This window comes from Eubalaena glacialis, chromosome 10, assembly GCF_028564815.1.
Source record: "Eubalaena glacialis isolate mEubGla1 chromosome 10, mEubGla1.1.hap2.+ XY, whole genome shotgun sequence".
NCBI classification, from domain to species: domain Eukaryota; kingdom Metazoa; phylum Chordata; class Mammalia; order Artiodactyla; family Balaenidae; genus Eubalaena; species Eubalaena glacialis.
Window position 1 is genome coordinate 21612524 of NC_083725.1, and position 25017 is coordinate 21637540.

Here is a 25017-nt window from a genome sequence, read left to right on the forward strand (position 1 = left end):
AAAAGCTTGCTTCTCCCCTAAACATTGTTGGAGGACCAAACTGGCCCATTCACAGGCCACTAGGCATGCCGTGCATATCCTTATCTTTACACATTTGCTTAGGTTGGCTCATCTTCTGAAAATATCTTACCCCTGTCTCTAACTCTCAAAATGAAGTCCCACTTTCCCCATGAAGCAAGCCTCTTGTGATTACTCTAAACCACAGATGTAAATATTTTTACTTAGAGTTTGGATTTGGAAACACTCATTTGACCAAGCTGTTCTATTTTAAGAAATAAATAACATATTAATAAACTATCAATTCTCTGTACTAATATACAAAAAATATTTTAGAATATACTACTTTTTAAAGAATATCAGATGGCCTCAATTACATTTTTCTTAAAGTGAAGATTAAAACTAACATATTCAGACTAACTTCTCTAACTTCTATTCAGACTATGTATTAATAATATTAAGAATTATTTACTGCTACTATTTATTAAAAACATCAGGTACTTTGCTAAATGTTTCTATACTGACACTAGTATTTCTCACAAAAACTCCTGAAAGTAGGACCATTATTTTCATAGTTAAGGGCAAGAGAACAGTGGGTCAGAAGTTACTTTTCAACGAGTGTCAGAAGAGAATTCAAACCCAGATTTATTTAATTCCAAAGCCTGTATTCTTTGCATGACACCAGCTGAGTCCTAGTGATACAGGCAGCCAGCCACGACACAGAATATCCCATAGCTAACTTACAACTGACATGTAGGTATCTGGCTCTAAACTGTAAACTCAATTCAATTTGGATGCAAATAACTTAAGAACACAGACTACAGGGACCAATAACCCATGGAAAATAAGATCATTTTCACTATAAGAAAAAAAGCTATCAGAGTTATGGGGAGAGAATATGGCCACATATGCCAACGTACTGTAGGGAAAGAGGCCTCTTGCTGCCCCTTCCCAGCTACTGTTCTTGCCCAAGAGATTCCAGCAGCACAGGCAGCATATCTCTGAGCATTCCCCCAAGTATGTCTGCTGGCTACTTTGTCATTGGGCTTGACCAAAACTGTTTCCACATACATAGCTGTCATTTCTCTCTGACCTGTAAAGCAGGGAATAAATGAAGACTTGGAATGCCATTTCTGAAAGACTGCCAATCCCTATGTGGCTGGACTAACAAAAAACATCCTCTAGGCATTCAAATGAATTAAATAATTACTGAATTCCTACTGTGTACAAAGCAGTCAATAAATGCTTGCTAATGAAATGCTGGAACCTTTCATGGAATCCAAGAAAGGAACCATGGGGTTGTTACTGTTTAAAAAAAAAAAAAAGAAAGAAAGAAACTTAAAATCTTCCACTTTCATCTAGGCCTTAGACTAACTAAAATATAGCACCATCACCAAATGGTGTTTATTAATTATACTACACTCCTCTCTATGTGTGAGAAACAAAAGAAAAATAGACAAATATATTTACGTTAAGAATGTAAATAATACATCAACATCATAGACAAGCAGACTGGTCAGGACATATTACGGCTTGATGAGTATGAGATATAATTTCTCATTTAACTCAGATAGGAGACTTTAGAGGGATGGGAAGGGAAGGAAGGAAGAAAGAGAGGGTGAGGGTGAGGGGGAGAGAGAGAATGAGAGAAAGAAAAAGTTTTGTCTTTGAGAGAGAGAGGGAAAGGCTATGCTGGATAAGAAAAGAGAGAAAGTAAAGCCCAATACAGAACTATGTTAAAAAGTAGGTAAGACTAGAACTACAGTGTGATTCTAAGCTACAAGAGAGCAGTGAAAAATGACAGAGCCCAAAGTAACATTCCAACTTAGCATCTTTAATGGTGGGGTCAGGAATTACCAGAAAGTTTCATGCCTGTATAAAAAATGTTTTGTGAAGCAGTAAACTTCTCTAAGGCAGACAAATTGAGGGGAGCAATGTGAATTACTAAAATATCTGAAATACACAGAACATTTAAGAAAAAAATATATCTAATACAAACACTAAAAATATAGGTAGCAAAATTATATCTGGCAGAGGGCCAATTTAATTGCTGGATTCAAATCATGTTATTGCCAACATGACATATGTTTTTATATATATGGTTAGGGGTCATCAATTTTTTTTTCTTTAGGACCTACTCTATTCTTAGATTATTGTGTTATTCTCCAAAGATTTCCTCAATAGAGATTAACTTTAATTTGGTCTCTAAATTTTTTCAAATAAAGCATAAAGTCTAAATTAATATAGAATCAGATTTAGGAATTATGTTGCTGGACCCAGTAATGTGGTTCCAGGGTCGACAAGGATTTTATTCAGTATTTTTACATTTCAAAAATCTCAATTTAATATATTTAACACCTTTTTCAAAAGTCTAAGTGAACCATGGTTAAAAATATCAGTATCATTGGTAGAGAGTGCTATTGTTATTCAGCTCTGTATACTGACTGTTCAATTCAGTTCTACAATGTCACTGACACTGTTTCAAAGCAAATACTCAGCACATTCTTACCCTGAAAAATTAGGACACACAAATCACAAGCAAAACAAACTTGAAAATTTCAAACTACTACATCCATACCAAAGTCTGTCAGTAAAAAGCAAGCACGATAAAAGAAAAGCACATCTATGGAGTCACGAAAAGCCATTTTCTCAGAAATATTTGTCAAAGATTTCTAACTTGAAAATTATACATACTCATTTTAAAAGAGGATAGTGATAATACATGCTGCCATTCAATTTTTTTAAAAATATTTATTTATTTGGCTGTGCTGTGTGGTAGTTGCAGCACACAGGATATTTACTTGAAGTATGCGGGATCTAGTTCCCCAACCAGGGATCGAACCCTGGCCCCCTGTTTTGGGAGCAGGGAGTACCAACCACTGGACCACCAGGGAAGTCCCTGTCATTCAATTTTAGTAACAATGAAACTAATGTAAAAATGTAAATTTAGAGTATGTTAAAGAAACTGATGAGGATTCTTAAATTTTAGATAACCTATTCCTATCAATTAAAAATGAAAGGCTATAAATTCCATACCTTTCCAACTGCTTCTGATGCTTCTCCTCCCTCGCCTGAGCCTTCATCTGTTGCACCTCAATAGTATCAGGCTTCCTTCTTCGCATGTATAGTTCATGGTTTCCCATGCATAAGGCCAAAATCCGCTTATTGATTCTCAGACGAGGTGCATAAAAAACAAAATCCTAAACATAAAGGAGCCCAAATTTAAAATCTTCATGAAGGACAGTCACAATAATCTGTACTAAATTTCAACCTGTGCTATGACTTCTAATGTCATATTCCATATAGTTTAGAAATCATAAAATTTCTTCACTCCTCATGTATATGCCATACTTTCACATAACTGGTTCCTCACCTTTTCATTCCCTACCAGTTTCGTGGAGAAGCTAATGTTCTTAACCCTCTCAGTGCATTAAATGTCATTTATTCTTTTTTCTTCTCCAAAGAAACTATGAGCATCAGTTCCTTCACCTCAGAGGAGGATTTTTTGTTTGTTTTGCCTTTTGCCATTTATCTCAAAACTGGACCTTCGTTCAAGGCTGTTAAGCTTTTTAACCTAGAAATGTTCTCCATATCTTTGTCTTTCCAATAACTGAGTTAAAATACTGGAGTATACTTGACACTAGAGGAATCAAAAAATCTATTTAAATATAAAGATTTCTTAAGTTCAAGGCTTCAAGTTATGAAAATACAAAGTTCATAATGCAAAGTTCTACAAACAAGTTAGAGTAGGGCAACCTCTACTAATTCTAGCCACCAACATGTTTTTTTAAAATAGGAATGCTGATTGTTTTCAACCACCTCCTAATAAATATTACCTACCTTATAGTTAAAACTCAGTTAAAATAAAACTCTAGTAATTTACATGTTGTATAAAGATTAAAACCTTGTATTTTTAATGTTATTTCATCATTGGGAAAGTTAAACTATGAAAAGAGAATATTCCTCAGAAGCAATTCAATAAATGAACAATGCCATTCTTCAAGTGGTATCATAGCAAAGTGGCAGAAATTAGAGTTAATACATAAAATGAAAGAATTTTACTTACAGGTGCCTTTTTGTCAATCGGCTTTATAACAAATTTTTTGTCATTAAATGAAATATTCCTGATTTCACTCCAGGGAAAACCAATTTTAGGTGTTAACCTTAAAAAATGAAAGCATCCCTTAAGATTAATGCATTCTCATTATAAAAAGAAACTGAACCATTCCAGTTAAGTCCAAAGTCCCCTTTGTCCGTAATCCCCAGTCCCAATCCCTCCCATCTTGAGCTAACCCCTCTTTCACATTCCCCATCCTTATCTGTAGTCATAACTGTAATAGGTACTCTTACAGAAACTCATTCAAAAATTTTCCAAAGGAAGAAAAAGAAGAAAAGATTTCATCCACAAAAATTACTCTTGAAGTCATTTTTGCTTTTCATTCAAAGATTTCAAAATTTTCTCTTCTGAATGATATAGCATTTTAACTTGCTTTGTAATATATGAAAAAATATATCAGAGTAAAATTAGTAAAATCCTCTCTTTTGGAGTTATTCTATTTGCTTAGGAATGTGTATTTTATTAGATACTTGTAAATAATGAAAATAAAATTCTGGAGCCAACCCAGAATAAAAAGAAACGTCTTAGGAGAAGGCATTACTGGCACAGACTTGGATGCTTATGTGAGATGGTAAATTAAAGAAAGGAATAAAGCAATTGTAGCTATCATTACTGAAAAGTGCTCTAAGAACCTGACATATATATTCCTGGTCAATTTCAAAGTAAAATTACACTGTTCACTATGCATGATACAGGAGGAATATTCTACTTCATTGATGTCTAAAATTATTCAAAACAATTCCTATAAGATAAATGTTCAAAAAAAAGTGTTACAAAATACAGTAAATTATACACCTATTAATTCATTGTCTCACTGCTCCTGATGTATACATGTTAATTTCAATTTCAACCTACATGCCAGGCATAACATTTAAGGAATCACTCTTTATCTACGTGAGAACAAATTTTAATTAAGTTACTAGACATAACTCACAAGACATCAAGAAGCACACTTCAAATAAAAGTCAATCATTCTATTTAAAAAATACACTTGAGAACTCTGAAACTGCAAGATGTTGAGAAAACAGATATATGTTATCTGAGAGCCTATGTGGCACTAACGAACCTTTTAATTTTGGGGGGGAAAAAGCAGTTAAGAGTAATTTAGCCCAAAAAGAACTTTACAAACATAAGAGCAAAGCCATATAGACCAATGAATAATGACTAGTTTACTATGCAACTAATTTACTTACTTGTCATCATGTTCATAAATATTCAGACCCAAAGCATCAACGCCTAGCCACAATTCAGTTCCCTTTTTATTTTTTATTTCAAAATAGTTGACTCCATACATTTCTAGATCCTGTGCAATCTTCAGGTATTCCATCATAGAATCTTCCCTGTTGAAATAAAGCTAATTTTAATATATATAAGTAAAAGTAATACCAAACAAATTACAAAAACATCCTGGATTAAAATTTAGTGCTTTATATTTATTTATATAAGTCAAATAATCTGTTGGGGATAATCTGATGTAATAATAAATGTTATGAAAAAAAAACTTTAATTTGAGAAAAAATACTAAGAAAATAACCACCCAAATACCTTAGCATTCCTCTATGTTCTTCATGCCAGTTCTGTATTCTTTCTTCCCACTGTTCTTTTGTCAGTTTGTGTTGTTCCAAAACACTGCAAGGAAAAAAAAATCTATGAAAATGCCTCTAAGATTCAAATATTCTTTTTAAAAGTCTAGAATCATTCAGTACCTTAACTGTGGTGGTCACACAAAGCTATACACATGATAAAACTGCACAGAATTAACAAATATATACATACACACAAATGACTGCAGTAACACTGATGAAACCTGAATGGGGTCAGTGGATTGCATCAATGTCAACATCCTAGTTGTGATATTGTACTAAAGTCATGCAAGATGTTACCATTACGGAAGGCTGGGAGAAGGATACGCAGGACCCAGACCTCACTATCATTTTTTACCACTGTGTGTGAATCTACAACTATTTCAAAATAAAAAGATTCTATGATCCTGAAACTATTTTACATAATATATGTTTTTAAGATAGTTATATGGCTAGTTTATGGGAATTCAAATGTTTGAAATGAATAAAATATTGGGCCAAAAAAAGGGAAAATGACTTCCTCATGATTAATAAAAAAAATTAGACAAGAACAGACTGAAAATCAGAATTCTTGGGTCTTAATTCTTCTATGACTCTATGTATTTACTTTCTTTGCTGCTAAATTTAATTTTGTTATTTTCTATCGGTAATACTTTTATATAAGAAGTATACAAGTGAAAAGGCATTTTTTTCACCACCCCCCCAACACTTCAAATAATTTATTAGTCTCTTTTGTATCCTTCCAGTGTTTCTTCTGCAAATGTAAGCAAACACAAACATTCTCATTTTCAACGACTAATATTTTAACACCAAATGAGCAAATTCAGCATGCATATAATTTACCTGCTGTGTTCACTATCCTGCTATGTATTTCTATTCTCCTTGGGAATTATGATGATAATTATCCACCTTTATTGATGAATACTCAGATCCTATTTTACTGATAGCAAAAGCTGTGGTATTAAAATATTATTTTTGTACTATGTAAAAATTTTAAGGTAAACCCACGGATTTCTTAGCAGCATAAAGGAATCTTGGGATATAATCTTCCCTTGGACAAGTTACTCACTATTTAGAGTGAATTCCTTAATGGGGCCTCAGACACACCATGATGTTTTTACTACACACCACTTTCTCTATGTATCCTCTTTTAAGCTCTTGCTTTTGAGGAGATTTTTGTCTTCCTCTTTACAGCATTTAAGTTTCCACATTTTTCTTGTCTTTATACTCTCTCTTGCCATCTGGCCTCTGTGCTCACCAAGAGGCAAGCCTTGAGGGCATAATCAGTGCAGCCAATTGCAGATATTACAATGTTAACTAAATCTGAAGGTATGGATTAATTAAATTAAATGTCACTAAGATTTATGTTCTAGCTTTTTATATTCTGCATTTCAAATCTCATTCATTTGCATTTTGTATAATGTGCTTGTATTATTAATCTGCATGACTGGTTTGCAGGTATACAAAAATTCCCACTTTGGAAAAGAATCTGAAAAAGAATGGATATATATATATATGTATAACTGAACCACTTTGCAGTATACCTGAAACTAACACAACATTGTAAATCAACTATACCCCAATATAAAATAAAAATTAAATTAAAAAAAAAGAGATTAAAAACTAAAAAAAAAAAAAAAAAAAAAGGAAAAAATTCCCACTTTTTTTTCCTTCTGTCCAGGAAAAAGGAGGAGATCTTCTTCACGGTAAGGCTAATCTGTCCCACCTGGCTTTAAATCTGTCTATTTGGGACTTTAAAAGACTTATCCCTCTATTTTCTCAGGATCTTCACTCCATCATTTATTGTCCCCTGCCTACATATATTACCAGATACAGGCATACCACAGAGATATTTTCGGTTCATTTCCAGACCACCACAAGAAAGCAAGTCACACAAATTTTTTGGTTTCCCAGTGCATATAGAGGTTATGGTTACACTATACTGTAGTCTATTAAGTGTGCAATAGCATTACATCCATAGAGACAATGTACATACCTTAATTTGAAAATACTTTATTGCTAAAAAATGCTAACCACCATCTGAGGCTTCAGGGAGTCATAATCGTTTTGCTAGTGGAGGGTTTGAAATATTGCGAGAGCTACCAAATGTGACACAGAGACATGAAGTGAGCTAAAGCTGCTGGAAAAAATAGTGCTAAAAGACTTGCTTGATGGCAGGTTGCCATGAACCTTCAATTTGTAAAAAACACAATACCTAAAGCGCACAATAAAGCAAAGTGCGAAAAAAGGAGGTATGCCTATACGCTTATTTGTGTTAAGAGGGCAAAGATCACATCCATGTTGCTCACCACTTATGCCCAGTGCCAGAACAAAAGAGGCAAAAATCTGTAGAGTGAATAAAGGAATTAATTCTTTTCCATCTTTTAAAGAACATGTCTATAAACTCATGCTTCCCTCCTCTTAGTATTTTTCTTTGTCACAGCCAAATTTCTTTCGTGAACTGTTCATATTCACCATCCTTCATTTCCATACCTCACATCACCACCCCCAGTCCACCACAATCTGGCTTCAACCCCCGATAATCTACTGGAACTGCTCTTATACTACAGATATTTCAAACTCAATAGGTTCAAAACTGAAATCTTCTTCCTCTGAAATGTGTTCCTTCTCCTCTTACCTTGAAAAGGTATTACAAACCACCCAAATACCCAAGTCAGAAACCTGGTACACAAAAACTTATGTATATCTAGCTCTTTTTAAAAGAGAGGGATACTATCTGGTGGAGCTGATTATTCCTATCAGCAGACTGCTAAACTCTACTGTGGGAGAACAGATTGCTTGTCTGGGTTTTTCAATACAAAAATTATAAACATCCAACAAAATCATCAAATTATTGTGTTTGATTTAGGTTCACCAAATAAGCTGATTACTAATTTTCCCCCAGATACTTAGTGATAAAAGTTTGTTATATACTCTACATGGAAAAAATCAACGACTGAAGATATCGTCTCCATTCTAAACCAACAACTTAGTATTCTGACTTTATGAGTCTCTTTTAAACTTAGATAGCTTGAATTAGTCCTCCTTAGACTAACAACTTGAAGGACACCTGACTGGACCTTCAAAGTTAAAGACCAAATCTTGAACAGCATGTGCTATCTTCCTTCTTCTAAATAGAATGGGTTACAGCACATATGCATGTAAAAGAAGTTAAACTAATTGTGTTTAAGTGATTCCAGTATCAAAAAAAAATTTTTTTTAATCACATGACTATTAAATGTAAGCCAATTACTTCATCTGGTATTCACCCAAACAGCAATCTGATCTAACATTGAAAGAACAACTATCTATGTTATACTTGTTGAGATAAAACATGACCATTTTATGAACAATTAAGAATTTTAAGGGTAATTTTGATTATATATAACAGTTACCTTATGTTCTGATTTAAAAGCTAATCTGCTGGCATTTTACTATATATAAATTATACCTCAATTAAAATAAAAACTTTTAACTGAAATGAAATTCTACTGTACCAGTAATCAGTTACTCAATTTAGTGCTTAAAAAATCTGAGACAAGGAATTTTGGGCTGGAATAATCATCAAAAACAGACAAACAGAGACTAGTAAGTATCTCATATTCCTGATTCTTTCAGTGAACAACATGCATTATTTCACCTTCTAAGATAACTATTATTGTTGCAATATTAAAGAGCAGAACAGTATAACATTTAATAACCAATTATTAAAGCTACTGTACTTAAGGGTACCTATAAAGCATACAACAACAGAATATAATTTATTAGCCAAAAATAATTGTTAATGCTTACAACCAAAGGAAATTCATAAAAAGTAGACAAAGTAGTTTTGTCTTTCTTCATATTTAGTACCTATGAAAAAGAAATTACACCTAAGGGCTTAAATACTATGAGGAAGTGATAGAGAACGGAAATTTTAGGTTAATATACAGTTTTGCCTTTAAATAGAAATTTTAAAATTCAGGAATCTGAGCTAAGAATTGTAATAACTTCTCTGGATTCTAATGAAAAATCCCCATGTACATTCTAATATCAGGGTCATGTACGCTACTATAATTAAGAACTGAGATATTTAAAAGTAACATTTGATGTACTTTCTAGATTTTATAAATAACACTACCAACTAACACTTGTATTCACAATTAAAACTGTAAAGCATACAGTTCATGAACTGCAATCATAAACAGTAAGGTTGACAGAGCACAACTGTTATCCCCAGTTTGCAGATTCAGACACTGAGGCTTAGAGAGTTTAAGTTATGTACTAAGGCCACATAATTAGCAAAGGGTAGAATCAGCATTCAAAATCTAGGTCTTCTGCTAATGATGTTTTCCTATGCCATGCTACTTTAAAATAACTGTTATATTGAAACTGAGTCCCCCTAAACCAAGTTCTCTTACTGAGTTTTTGATGAATCTCTCTATCCAAAACTTTATTCCCTTTCCTTGTCCCCTCTGACCTCAATCCTGTGCTAACTGAACACTAATCAACCAAGTCAGATGACTAAAGTTGCTACTGTCCTACTGTCGTTAACATTGTTAATGTACTAAAGTTGCTATTATAGATATCATCATTAATGTACAAACTCAGGTTGTTTCTCCAGGGCAAGATGAGCTAACAGACCCTCAAGCCACGGACCACTGGGCAGAGAATCTTAAACCACAGACTTCTGACTCCCAAACTGTCACAAGACAATGATTAATTCTAGCCTCTTTGTTCTTCCCCTTTAAAAAGCCCCTAACTCAAAGACCAAGTGGCAGTGGATCTGAGGCTTGTCTCCCACTCCCTTGCTTGGTACCCTGCAATAAATGCTACACTTTCCTTCACCACAACCAGGTGTCAGTAGACTGGCTTTCCTGCCTGGTCTGGTGAGCAGACCCGAGTTCAGTAGAGACAGCAGTATGCTGCAGATGAGAACAGAGCCCTAGACTAGGAGTCTGAAAACCGAGTTTAAAAAGCCTTCTGAAAAGTTAGAAACTTAATTTTAATTCTACGGAGGAAATGTAGCCTGGCACTTATTATTTTCAAAAGCATTTATTAAGCAACTATCTACCTGTGTGAGAATTTTTACTAATGAGCAACAATAGTCCTGTCTTCCTCAAGCCCAAATTATCACTGCCTCCATTTATTGCTTATCTTGTGGGAATGAGAAGAGGCAGAAACTTTAAGTAATTACAGAGTATATAAATCTATGTAGCTTCTGGGTCATAACTTTTAAAACTATACTCTCTGATCCAGCTGGCAACTTAAAAATCTAAAACAAACAAACAACAACAACAAAAAACACAACCATTTGCAAACTTCTAAAATATGATTTTTCAGAGACTATAACATAAAAGCACGTTTCACTTACCGCTGGGGTAGGAGTCTATCATTAGCCAGGTAGCCTGGCTTATGAATCTCTTTATTAAAATCTCCATACTTGGCTTGGACAGCATAGGAAGCCAAAAGAACTGCAGTTTCTGGTGGACAATATATCTCATCATTTAAGATAGCTTCTTTAACTTGCAAGAAGAAAAGTCTCTGGGTTATTTCTTGAATTAATTCCTCAGAAACATCTTCAGGAAAGAATTTAGCTCTAAATTTGAACTGCAGAGGATTCTCTTTTTTAACATCTTGCTGTGTCACCTGAAACAGTAATTTCAAGTACTGTCAAAAATATTAAGTTCACAATAACTGACCACAGTCACATAAACCTCTCTTTGGAACAAAGTAGGATGTAAAACATAAGTAAGATTCTAAATCTATTAAGATTCTAAACCTGTAAAAAATGTATGTGTAAAAAAGATTCTATGCTCATGAATGTGACTGGTAGTTCACAGATCATAACTAATACCCAAATTGAAATTTCTCTTGAGAAGCTTATCCTGAAGATGTTTATATTAAGGTCAAAGTACTAAGTAACACCTCATAATATTTTTTACTTCTGAGTTTTCAAATAGCAAAAATGAACATTTCTTTTTTCGAAGATGATAAGTTGATGGTACCTTACTAAATTAAAAGACATGATACCTCTAATGATTCAGAGATAACTGTAAAAGGAAGCTTGAAATCAGTCAGACTCTGAGCTTTTCTGGCACAAATTGATGACCATGATAACTTCTAAGAACCTTAATTATTAGCTGCATGTTATCATACATGTATTACCTTTTTATTTAGTTTAAGCCACGTAGAATAGCCCTTGCTGTCCACATACTGCAGCCCAAAAAACCAGACTTCACGCAAACCAACCGTTTTCACCACCTTAAAAAAAAAAAAAAAAAAAAGCCAATTTCAGTTCAACACTCACATTATAACTGGATGGCACTATACTTCCAAAGAAGAACAAAACTACATAGAAATTATAGGTTTATTCTTTTGCTACAGAAAAGATCTTTCCTAAATTTAACATAGTAATTAAAGGAACGTTTCTGAAAATTTAAATTCAGGTTTTGTTTATTAAATTTTGTAGTGTCATTTCAATCTTATTTGATCCACTTTTTTGTATGTCCTTTTCCTTCTCATCTCCCATCATGACCCAAACAGATAAAAAGAAGAATCTGGGGAACAGAGCTGTGATAATCCCACTTTTCCTAGTTCAGTTTAGCACCCCACCCCCAAAACTATACTATTAGGTAGCCCAGACAATAGTATCATTTTGGCGATAAGAGTCTCTGAGGACATGTAAATGCCATGCCTCAGGGTATCCAGCTGCTGATTTCACCCCCATTCCTACTTCCCTTCATTCACCATCATATATTCTATGTTCTACCCTCAATGAGCAAAAAACCATCCTTGGAACATGCCATAAATTTTACACTTCTACACCTTTGGTCGTGCTTCTTCCCCTGTCTAGAATGTTTCTTCTGTACTTTTACCACCTGTTAAATAATGTATTCCTCAAGGCCCAGCTCAACTAACGTGAATGAAGCTTTCCTATCATCTAGATAAAATTAATCACTTGATCATTGATAATCCCATAGTACTTTACCTATACTGCTATTTGAACATTTATTTCATCATAATTAACTATTCTTAGTAGAGTGTCTGTTTACCCTCCTTGACTGTTTAAAACTAAGGAGAGAGATTATTGCCTTATTCATCTTAATATCCATGTCATCTCCAAGAATGATTAGCCTGTGGTAGGTACTCAGGAGTATTAGGGTAAATAAAGTGGTAAACTAGGATTATTAATCCACACCTAGGATGAGGCCAACAAAAGCATATTTTTAATTCTATATTTAAAATAAAATGAGGGAGGTGAGAGTTTAAGATTTTAAAAGCTTTACAAAAAGATTCAACATTAGTTCTTAAGTAATAAACATTCTTGGTTTAAAAGAAACAATAAATATTTCTTTTTACTTTTTTTGGCTTTTAAAAACTTTTTATTATTGAAAACTTCAAACATATACAAATAAGCAGTTGGTTAGAACAGTACAATAGTGTAAATGTACTCATCAGTCAGCTTTAATAGACAGAAACTCATGGCCAGTTTTGCTTCATCTACAGCACCTCTCCCCTCTCAGATTGTTTTGAAGCATATCCCAGATACACCATTTTATTTGTAAATACTTTATTTTAAAATTCTTAAACATAAGGAGTCTTATAAAAACAAAAATAAAACATTACAATACCATTATCACACCAGAAAGACTTAACAGTAGTTCCCTAATATGCTGAAATTTCTGTGGCTATTTTTAAAATATATATTTTTTTACAGTTAATTTGTTCCAGTTAGGATCCAAATGAGATTTACAAATTTCATTTGTTTATCATTTTAAGTCATTTTTTTAAATTGTTTTATGTTGTGGTAAATTTGTATTATGACAATTTAAAGACATGTTTTGCTCATTCATACCCTCACAGAGTTGTAGAATCTTTCATTTTTTAAACCATAGTTAAAATACCATTATTTACACCTAAAAAAATTAGCAGTTATTTCTTGCTATCAAATATCTAGAGCACAAGTTTTTCTAACGGTCTTATGAATTTTTCTTAATAGTTGGCTTCTTGAGCCACAATCCAAACTCCACACTTTTTATTTGATTGCTATATCTCTCTTAATGTTAACTCTCTCTTACAGTTTTTCTCTTTAGTTTTTTCCCTTTCTATCTTATTTGTGTATTTATTTTTTTCACATCTTTGTTGGAGTATAAATTCTTTACAATGTTGTGTTAGTTTCTGTTGTACAACAAAGTGAATCAGCTATACATATACATATATCCCCATATCCCCTCCCGCTTGCGTCTCCCTCCCACCCTCCCTATCCCACCCCTCTAGATCGTCACAAGGCATCGAGTTGATCTCCTTGTGCTATGCGGCAGCTTCCCACTAGCCATCCATTTTACATCAGGTAGCATATATATGTCAGTGCTACGCTCTCATCTCATCCCAGCTTCCCCCCACCAACCCCCGCCATGCCCTGAAGTCCATTCTCTACATCTGGGTCTTTTATTCCTGACCTGCTACGAGGTTCATCAGTACCTCTTTTTAAAATTCCATATATATGCGTTAGCATACGGTATTTGTTTTTCTCTTTCTGACTTACTTCACTTTGTAAGACAGACTCCAGGTCCATCCACCTCACGACAAATAACTCAATTTTGTTCTTTTTATGGCTGAGTAATAATCCATTTTTTGTATGTGCCACATCTTCTTTATCCATCCATCTGTCGATGGACACTTAGGTTGCTTCCATGTCCTGGCTATTGTAAATAGAGCTGCAATGAACATTGTGGTACACGACTCTTTTTGAATTATGGTTTTCTCAGGGTATATGCCCCGTAGCGGGACTGCTGAGTCACAGAGTAGCTCTATTTTTAGTATTTTAAGGAACCTCCATACTGTTCTCCATAGTGGCTGTATCAATTTACTTTCCCACCAACAGGTCAGGAGGGTTCCCTTTTCTCCACACCCTCTCCAGCATTTACTGTTTCTACATTTTTTGATGATGGCCATTCTGACTGGTGTGAGGTGATACCTCATTGTGGTTTTGATTTGCATTTCTCTAGTGATAAGTGATGTTGAGCATCTTTTCACGTATTTGTTGGCCATTTGTATGTCTTCTATGGAGAAATATCTATTTAGGTCTTTTGCCCATTTTTTGATTGTGTTGTTTGTTTTTGTGATATTGAGCTGCATGAGCACCTTCTATATTTTAGAGATTAATCCTTTGTCAGTTGCTTCATTTGCAAATATTTTTTCCCATTCTGAGGGTTGTCTTTCAGTCTTGTTTATGGTTTCCTTTGCTGTGCAGAAGCTTTTAAGTTTCATTAGGTCCCATTTGTTTATTTTTGTTTTTATTTCCCTTACTCTAGGAGGTGGGTCAAAAAGGATCTTGCTGTGATTTATGTCATACAGTGTTCTGCCTATATTTTCCTCTAAGAGTTTTACAGTGTCTGGCCTTACATTTAGGTCTTTAATCCATTTTGAGTTTATTTAGTGTGTTCTAACTTCATTCTTTTACATGCAGCAGTCCATTTTTCCCAGCACCACTTATTGAAGAGGCTGTCTTTTCTCCATTGTATATTCTTGCCTCCTTTGTCAAAGATAAGGTGACCATATGTGTGTGGGTTTATCTCTGGGCTATCTAACCTGTTCCATTAATCTATATTTCTGTTTTTGTGCTGGTACCATACTGTCTTGATTACTGTAGCTCTGTAGTATAGCCTGAGGTCAGGGAGCCTGATTCCTCCAGCTCCTTTTTTCTTTCTCAACATCGCTTTGGCTATTCGGGGTCATTTGTGTTTCCACACGAAATGTAAAATTTTTTGTTCTAATTCTGTGAAAAATGTCATTGGTAATTTGATAGGGATTGCACTGAATCTGTAGACTGCTTTGGGTACTATAGTCATTTTCAAAATACTGATTCTTCCAATCCAGAAGCATGGTATATCTCTCCATCTGTTTATGTTATCTTTGATTTCTTTCATCAGCGTTTTAATAGTTTTCTGAGTACAGGTCTTTTGCCTCCTTAGGTAGGTTTATTCCTAGGTATTTTATTCTTTTTGTTGCAATGGTAAATGGGATTGTTTCCTTAATTTCTCTTTCTGATCTTTCGTTGTTGGTGCATAGGAATGCAAGAGATCTCTGTGCATTAATTTTGTATCCTGCAACCTTACCAAATTCACTGATTAGTTCTAGTAGTTTTCTGGTGGCATCTTTAGAGTTTTCTATGTATAGTATCATGTCATCGGCAAACAGTGACAGTTTTACTTCTTCTTTTCCAATTTGGATTCCTCTTATTTCTTTTTCTTCTCTGACTGCCATGGCTAGGACTTCCAATACTATGTTGAATAACAGTGTTGAGAGTGAACATCCTTGTCTTGTTCCTGATCTTAGAGGAAATGCTTTCAGGTTTTCACCACTGAGAATGATGTTTGTTGTGGGTTTGTCATATATGGCTTTTACTATGCTGAGGTAGGTTCCCTCTAGGCCCACTTTCTGGAGAGTTTTTATCATTAAATGGGTGTTGAATTTTGTCAAAAGCTTTTTCTGCATCTAGTGATATGATCATATGGTTTTTATTCTTTAATTTGTTAATACGGTGTATCACATTGATTTTTTTGCCTATACTGAAGAATCCTTGTATCCCTGGGATAAATCCCACTTGATCATGATGTATGATCCTTTTAATGTGCTGTTGGATTCCGTTTGCTAGTATTTTGTTGAGGATTCTTGTGTCTATGTTCATTAGTGATATTGGTCTATAATTTTCTCTTTTTGTGATATCTTTGTCTGGTTTTGGTATCAGGGCGATGGTGGACTCATAGAACGAGTTTGGGAGTGTTCCTCCCTCTGCAATTTTTTGGAAGAGTTTGAGAAGGATAGGTGTTAACTCTTCTCTAAATGTTTGACAGAATTCGCCTGTGAAGCCATCTGGTCCTGGACTTTTGTTTGTTGGAAGATTTTTAGTTACAGCTTCAACTTCATTACCTGTGATTAGTCTGTTTATATTTTCTAATTCTTCCTGGTTCAATCTTGGAAGGTTGTACTTTTCCAAGAATTTGTTCCTTTCTTCCAGGTTGTCCATTTTATTGGCATATAGTTGCTTGCAGTACTCTCTTATGATCTTTTGTATTTCTGCGGTGTCAGGTGTAATCTCTCCTTTGTCATTTCTAATTTTATTGATTTGAGTCCTTTCCCTTTTTTTCTTGATGAGTCTGGCTAATGGTTTATCAATTTTAGTTATCGTCTCAAAGAAACAACTTTTAGTTTTATTAATCTTTGCTATTGTTTTCTTTGTTCCTATTACATTTATCTCTGCTCTGATCTTTACGATTTCTTTCCTTCTAGTAACTTTGGGTTTTATTTTTTCTCCTTTTCCTAGCTGCTTTAGGTGTAAGGTTAGATTGTTTATTTGAGATTCTTCTTGTTACTTGAGGTGAGCTTGAATTGCTATGAACTTCCCTCTTAGAACTGCTTTTGCTGCGTCCCATAGGTTTTGGATCGTCGTGTTTTCATTGTCATTTGTTTCTAGGTATTTTTTTATTTCTTCTTTGATTTCTTCAGTGATCTCGTTGTTTAGCAGCACACTGTTTAGCCTCCATGTATGTGTGTTTTTTACTGTTTTTTTACTGTAATTGATTTCTAATCTCATAGTATTGTGTTTGGAAAAGATGCTTGATACAATTTCAACTTTCTTAAATTTTCCAAGGCTTGATTTGTGACCCAAGATGTGATCTATTCTGGAGCACATTCTGTGTGCACTTGAGAAGAAAGTGTATTCTTCCGTTTTCCGGTAGAATGTCCTAAAAATATCAATTAAGTCTATCTGGTCTATTGTGTCATTTAAAGCTTGTGTTTCCTTATTTATTTTCTGTCTAGATGATCTATTGGTGTAAGTAGAGTGTTAAAGTCCCCCACTATTATTGTGTTACTGTCAATTTCTCCTTTTATGGCTGTTAGCATCTGCCTTATGTATTGACATGCTCCTATGTTGGGTGCATAAATATTTATAATTGTTAAGTTTTCCTCTTGGATTGATCCCTTGATCATTATGTAGTGTCCTTTCTTATCTCTTGTAACAGTCTTTACCTTAAAGTCTATTTTATCTGATATGAGCATTGCTAATCCAGCTTTCTTGTGATATCCATTTGCATGGAATAACTTTTTCCATCCCCTCACTTTCAGTCTGTATGTGTCCCTAGGTCTGAAGTGGGTTTCTTGTAGACAACATATATTAGGATCTTGGTTTTGTATCCATTCAGCCAGTCTGTGTCTTTTGCTTGGAGCATTTGATCCATTTACATTCAAGGTGATAATCGATATGTATGTTCCTATTACCATTTTCTTAATTGATTTGGGTTTGTTTTTGTGGGTCTTTTTCTTCTCTTGTGTTTTCTGCTTAGAGAAGTTCCTTTAGCATTTGTTGTAAAGCTGCTTTGGTGGTGCTGAATTCTCATAGCTTTTGCTTGTCTGTAAAGCTTTTGATTTCTCCATCAAATCTGAATGAGATCCTTGCCAGGTAGAGTAATCTGGGTTGTAGGTTTTTCCCTTTCATCACTTTAAATATGTCCTGCCACTCCCTTCTGGCTTGCGGAGTTTCTGCTGAAAGATCAGCTGTTAATCTTATGGGGATTCCATTGTATGCTATTTGTTGCTTTTGCTGCTTTTAATATTTTTCCTTTGTATTTAATTTTTGATAGTTTGAGTAGTATGTGTCTCGGCGTATTTCTCTTTGGGTTTATCCTGTATGGGACTCTCTGCACTTCCTGGACTTGACTATTTCCTTTCCCATGTTAGGGAAGTTTTTGACTATAATCTCTTCAAATATTTTCTCAGACCCTTTCTTTTTCTCTTTTTCTTTTGGGAACCCTATAATTCGAATGTTGGTGGGTGCATTTAATGTTGTCCCAGAGGTCTCTGAGACTGTCCTCAATTCTTTTCATTCTTTTTTCTTTATTCTGCTCCCCAGCAGTTATTTCCACCATTTTATCTTCCAGCTCACTTATCCGTTCTTCTGCCTCAGTTATTCTATTGATTCCTTCCAGAGTATTTTTAATTTCAGTTATTGTGTTGTTCATCACTGTCTGTTTGCTCTTTAGTTCTTCTAGATCCTTGTTAAACATTTCTTGTATTTTCTCCATTCTGTTTCCAAGATTTTGGATCATCTTTACTATCATTACTCTGAATTCTTTTTCAGGTAGGTTGCTTATTTTGTCTTCATTTATTTGGTCTTGTAGGTTTTTACCCTGCTCCTTCATCCGTAACATATTTTTTGTCATTTCATTTTTTTTTTTTGATGGGTAGGGCTGTATTCCTGTCTTACTGGTTGTTTGGCCTGAGGCATCCAGCACTGGCGTTTGCAGGCAGTTGGGTAGAGCTGGGTGTTGGTGCCGAGATGAGGACCTCCGGGAGGCCTCACTCCAATTAATATTCCCTGGGGTCTGAGGTTCTCTGTTAGCCCAGTGGTTTGGACTCGGCGCTCCCACCGCAAGAACTCGGGCCCAACCTCCGGCCTGGGAACCAAGATTCCACAAGCTGGGTGGTGCGGCCAAAAAAAAAAAAGAGAGAGAGAGAAAAAGGAGCAGTACAATAACAAAGAATAAAAAATAAAGATAAAAATACATTAGGAAAAATAAAAATATAATTGAAACAACTCCAACAAGGTAAAACAAAACCACAACAGAAAAAGAAAATGGGGGGTGGGGGGAACAAGCCAAAAGGAGCAGAACAATAACAAAGTATAAAGAATAAGATAAAATTAGAAAAATAAAAGATTAGAAAAAATCAAAATATAAATGAATCAACAAGGTAAAACAGAACCCCAATCTAAAAGAAAAAAAAAAAAAGAAGGAAAAAAAAGCCTTGGTTATGGGAGGTGGAGTTTAGGTGGGGGGTGGAACTTAGGCAGGGGCGGGGTTTAGGGTGGAGCAGGGCCTAGTTGGGGTGGGGGAGGGTGGCATTTGAGCATGGGGCTGGGTCTAGGCTCAAAATATATTTTTTTTTGAATTTCATCTTTTATGTAGCAGGTTCTTATTAGTTATCTATTTTATACATATTAGTGTATATGTCAAAATTCTAAAAACATGCCAGGCTTTTGGTTTCAAGAGAGCAAACTGAACCCTTCAGTTTACTTTCCCTGTTTAAAAATTTCACTGACATGACATATGCAAAAAATTAAAAATAAGAAAAAACATTTAGCTGTGCTAGGAAAGGTTACCACATTAAAAAAAAAAAAAAACTGAGAAATTTCTGAATGGTATGGGATATAAAGACCCATACTGATGGCAAATGCTGACCAATGCCAAACAACCAAAACTATTTTTTTTTAAATTTTTATTTATTTTTTGGCTGCATCGGGTTTCCGTTGCTTCGTGTGGGCTTTCTCTATGTTCTGCGAGCGGGGACTACTTTTCATTGCGGTACGCAGGCTTCTCATTGCCGTGGCTTCCCTTGTTGCGGAGCACAGGCTCTAGGCGCGTGGGCTTCAGTATTTGCAGCACACGAGCTCAGCAGTTGCAGCACGTGGACCCTAGAGAGTGTGGGCTTCAGTAGTTGTGGCACACAGGCTCAGCAGCTGTGGTGCACAGGCTTAGTTGCTCCGTGGCATGTGGGATCTTCCCAGACCAGGGATCGAACCTGTGTCCCCTGCACTGGCAGGTGGATTCTTAACCAGAGCACCACCAGGGAAGTCACAACCAAAACTCTAATGTGGACAAAAGAGACCCCAGATAATTCAACTTTGGCAAAAGATAGGTTGTCCCAACAGCTCCACAGAAAACATTCCAGCTCAGAGTGGCAGGAGTAGGAAATGTCAAGGGGAGCAGAGAGAAGTGTACCAAAGCGCAGGCCTCAGCTTCTGTTTCCAGGCTTTTTGTGATTCACAATGCTGCTAAGTAAAAGGGGGATTTGCCACAGTGGGGCACAAGGGACAGTCTCTGAACTAACTTCAGACTATCACACACACACCAGGAAAAATAAGAGAGCACAGTTGTGAAATTCCTTAAGAGGCCCCATCTTTCCCTACTTCTAAAAGTGTTCTAGGAAACTTTAAATCATGAACTTACAAGTAAAAACATACTTGGGCACATAACTACATTATATGTATATTTATTTATAAGTTATACAATGCTATCACACTAATATATTAGCATATGTTAAAAAAATAATTTGAAAGAGGAAAGACAAAAATATAGACAAACATTTTAATATTTTTTCTTGCATCCTAACAGATCATGTTGAGTACTCCTTGGGGGTATTACTATTCTAATCCCACAAGCAGAAGCTAGAAGAGGAGGCCAGTGAAGAAAGAGTCAGCAGGGAGCAAACCAAAGGACCTCAAGCACTCAACTAGAGTCCTCCACAGGGCAGATGGCCTCAAGTTGACATCCTAATCAGAAGTGAGGTTTTGTTACAGGTGGATTCATTTGAGAGAACTCCTACCCCTAGGTCTGCTCCTGGCCTGACCCTGAACCTACTGACCTGACAGCCCATCCATATACTCACTACACCCAAGGTAACGCCTGCTTTTAGATCCTAGCATTCCGGCTCTCATTATCAGGAAATAGAACAGGGACTACAAGAATTAATTGCTGAGAGAGCCCATAACAGATAACAATACTCTTTAATTTAGACCTCTTCATTTACAATATGAAATGTGTATAGCAAATACTGTTCTACGTACTTTACACGGAGTCTCAATTAGTTCTCACAAAAACCTTCTGAAGGAGTAATGTTATCATCATCCTAATCGTACAAATGAGAAAAATGAGGCAAAGAAAGTATTTGTTTGTGTGAAGTCAAACAGCTACAGCTGGGATTCTACTACAGGCAGTGTGGTTCCAGAGCCCACACTTTTCAACTACTACATATTACTGCATTATAATATATGTAGTTTCATTTTCCCTCATGTCCAAACTAAAGCAATTCTGCTTAGTAAAAAACAAATATTTTATTTCTCACTATCCAATACCAAAAAGGTCCACTTGCTGATTAGTTTTTGACTAACACAAAACAATTTGCTCACTATAAATAACATTTCAATATGCTATGAAGTAGTAAATGCTAACTGCATCTACATTTTTATTCAAATAAGATAGACTATGTATTTACAAAACAGAAGACCTAGAAGAATCAACAGAAGTGAATATTAGTTCACAAAAGTAAAATATCTATAACGTATGGTGCATGCAGCTGCTTATGTTGTTTTCTTAAAAATTTGCTCACTCACACCAAAAAAAGCCTTTCATCTTCCAAACAGACTTTATCAGGGCGTTCAAGCTCATTAATTATCTAATCAAGAGATTAAGTTGACTACTTTGTCAAGAGAAGAAACAACTTCCCAGGAGTTTTTAAATTCTATTTCATCATATTTTGGATCAGTAGCTATCTAATATGTTATTTATTGCTGTAATGCCAGAAACTCTCTCTCCCATTTTCTAAGGTCAACAGTAAGCTGGATCGCAGACTATTGCTCTCCTGCTCATACGTATCAATAAAAGTTTATGTAAAAGTTACCTTCCTCCTTTTTGCAATCAATTCACTTCTTAACCACTTGACCTCTGGTCACCAATCTCTTTCCTCCTTTTCTCAATAAAACTTGATTACTTACATTATATACAGCATTACCTAGGGAGCCTAAATAAAAATACTAATAGTTTAGAGCAGGTCCCAGACTAACAGAATCTCTAGAGGTGGTTTCCAAGCATTGCTTTTTTTTTTCCTCTTGAAAGCTCCCCAGGGTGGCTCAAATGTGCTCTCAAGAGTGAGAAAAAAAAAGACAATATCAGTAGTCTAAGTTCTTTAACATGTTCTAACTCCAGGCTAGCATATTATGAGCCGACGACATCAAACTGCTGTCAGGTGCCTGTTTATAGCCTGTGCCTTTGCTCCTGCCATCCCCTTGAAACCAAGTCCCCCTAAAACCGAGTTCCCCTGCCGAGTTTAGGATTAACCTCTCTATCCAACTTTATTCCCTTTCTTGTCCCCTCTGACCTTAATCCTGTGCTAAATGAACACTAATCAACCAGAGTCAGATGACCAAAACTGCTGTTGTTTATAATATCATTAATGTACTAAAATTGCTGTTGTATCATCAGATATCATCATTAATGTACAGCTTACTTCTCCAGGGCAAGATAAGCTAACAGACCACCAAGTCATGGACCTGGCTAGCGAATCATAAACCAGAGACATCCTTTCTTCTACGATTAAGAAATGTCACAGAAAACGTCACAAGATGATGATTAACCCCAGCTTCTTTGTTCTTTCCCTTTTTAAAAAAAACCTCTAACTCAAAGACCAGGTTGGAGTGGATCTGAGACTTGTCTCCCACTCCCTTGCTTGGTGCCCTACAATAAACCCTTACTTTGCTGCAAACTCTCACTGTCAAGAGTTTGGCTTTCTGTGCTGCGGGAACACAAGCCCATTGCTTGGTTACACCCTCTGTCTAGGATCTCCACCTATTCCACTCATGGACTATGGAGAATATCTTTGAATTCCTTTTAGTCCCCATTACAATGATTTGCATAACAGATGTTAAATACCTGCTAATAATTATTTTTAAAAAGTCCTATCTCTCAAATCTAAGAATGAGAAAGACTATCCCCTACAGTTGTTCAAGACATTTGAACAGGTACTGTGAAATATTCCAAGTGCTACACTGTTGCATTATAAGTAAAGGTATAGAAAAACACAGAAAGAAGTATGCAGTAGCATCCACACTATGGTGTCAAAATTACATACTTCATTTGGTAAATGATACCTGGTCAAAAAGCTGTTTGCCAGTTGTGTTGGGCTGAATGGCAAATTCCAGCTCAGCATCCATTGTTGTTACTCTTACATTGATCTGCAATAAAAACAAAGGGAAAATCAGTAGAAAAGAGAAAATATTTTTATCTGATTTATAAAATAAAGTGGTATCATATGTAGGCAGTAAAAAGCAACTCTATAATGTACCTAATATTTTCTTTATTAAAGTGATAGTTTGATTTATTTATTATATTTGTTTTAGATTTATTGAATACTTAACATACAGTAGGCACGAGGCCCTGCGCTTTTCATTTTCTTATTTAGCCTCTGCAACAATACTAGGAGATACGTGCATTTCTATAGAAAAGTTCATTTCTATAGAAAAGTTTCCATCACTTGCCCAAGGACACATGGATATCAAATGGCAGGGCAGAGGTATAACTCCAAATTCTTTGAATGTCATTCACTATTCCACATTTCTTTCAATACAAAAATCAAATATTTAATTTTATTTATACTGCAAATGTATTATTCTTCACTTTATAAAAACCATTCATCTATTGCCTTTTATTTGCTAGACTTTTTTAAATTCCAATTTTTGGGTGTAAATACCTTTCTAGTTGGATATCTCACCAAAAACGTAACATGCCTTAACCAAAATAATTTTTACTCCAGAATAGCATCTTCACCTAGAATTCACCATGATATGGTAAAAACCTATCTTTTTAACTTTTAACTCACACTATTAGAACGCTAAATCAGACTTATTTCCCCTTATGTTTTACTCATGCTAACAACCACATGTACCTCCACACATGTACTTTTATCTGAAATACCTTCTCTAATCAAAAAAATCTTATAGAGCTCCTTTAAAATAATCTTTTAGGAAATATTAATATACATAAAATACTTGTAATATATAGACAATGAAGCATAACAAAATAAAACCCACTGTAACATAACAATAAATATATATTTGGTCTTCATCCTGGTTCCTGGCGGAGCTCCTAAAATCGCTGGAATTTCCTGAGTGATAGATGTGAGAGGAAGATCTTTTGTTATTCATAATAAGCTCCCTTCAACCATAATGGAGTTTATGCTAATGAAGTGACTCCAGATGGGCCCTAATAGCTTCAGAATGGAGGCTGGTAGCCAGAGAAACCAATCACATGATTAGAGGACTGAACCTTTTAGACACCCACCCCGACTGCCCAGGAGGGGAAAGGCTGGGGAATGAGCTGATCATCAATGTCCAATGATTTAATCAATCACACCTATGAAATGGAACCTCCATAAAACCCTAAACAAAAGGGTCAGAGAGCTTCCCGATTGGTGAACGCACCCACCTGCTGAGAGGGTGGTGCACTGCAAACTCCACAAAGACAGAAAGAAACTCCTTCACTCGGGACCCTTCTGGACCTCACCTTCTTCATCTGTTTCATTTGTATCCTTTATAGTACCCTTCATATTAACTAGTAATAGTAAGTAAAGTGTCTCCCTGAGTTCTGTGAGCTGTTATAGAAAATTACAGAATCTGAAGAGGGGATCGTGGGAATCCCCAAACTTTAGCCAAGTTAGAAGTGTGAGTCACTTGCACTACCTGTGATTAGCTTCAGAAGTCCAGAGCAGTCCGGTGGGTCTGCGCTA

At 35.3% G+C, this 25017-nt stretch overlaps 1 protein-coding gene across 1 annotated transcript in view; it reads right to left on the reverse strand.

Annotated features, from left to right (window-relative positions):
• Positions 1-25017, reverse strand: part of RDX (radixin) — a 69263-nt gene that overhangs the window by 23780 nt on the left and 20466 nt on the right. The window contains exons 3-9 of the mRNA XM_061203911.1: positions 23384-23467; positions 11845-11940; positions 11051-11325; positions 5660-5743; positions 5308-5454; positions 4064-4160; positions 3034-3197 (exon numbers count right to left, since the gene is read on the reverse strand). Of these exons, the coding sequence (XP_061059894.1) occupies positions 3034-3197; positions 4064-4160; positions 5308-5454; positions 5660-5743; positions 11051-11325; positions 11845-11940; positions 23384-23467 (947 nt within the window). The remainder of the gene's footprint in view (positions 1-3033; positions 3198-4063; positions 4161-5307; positions 5455-5659; positions 5744-11050; positions 11326-11844; positions 11941-23383; positions 23468-25017) is intronic.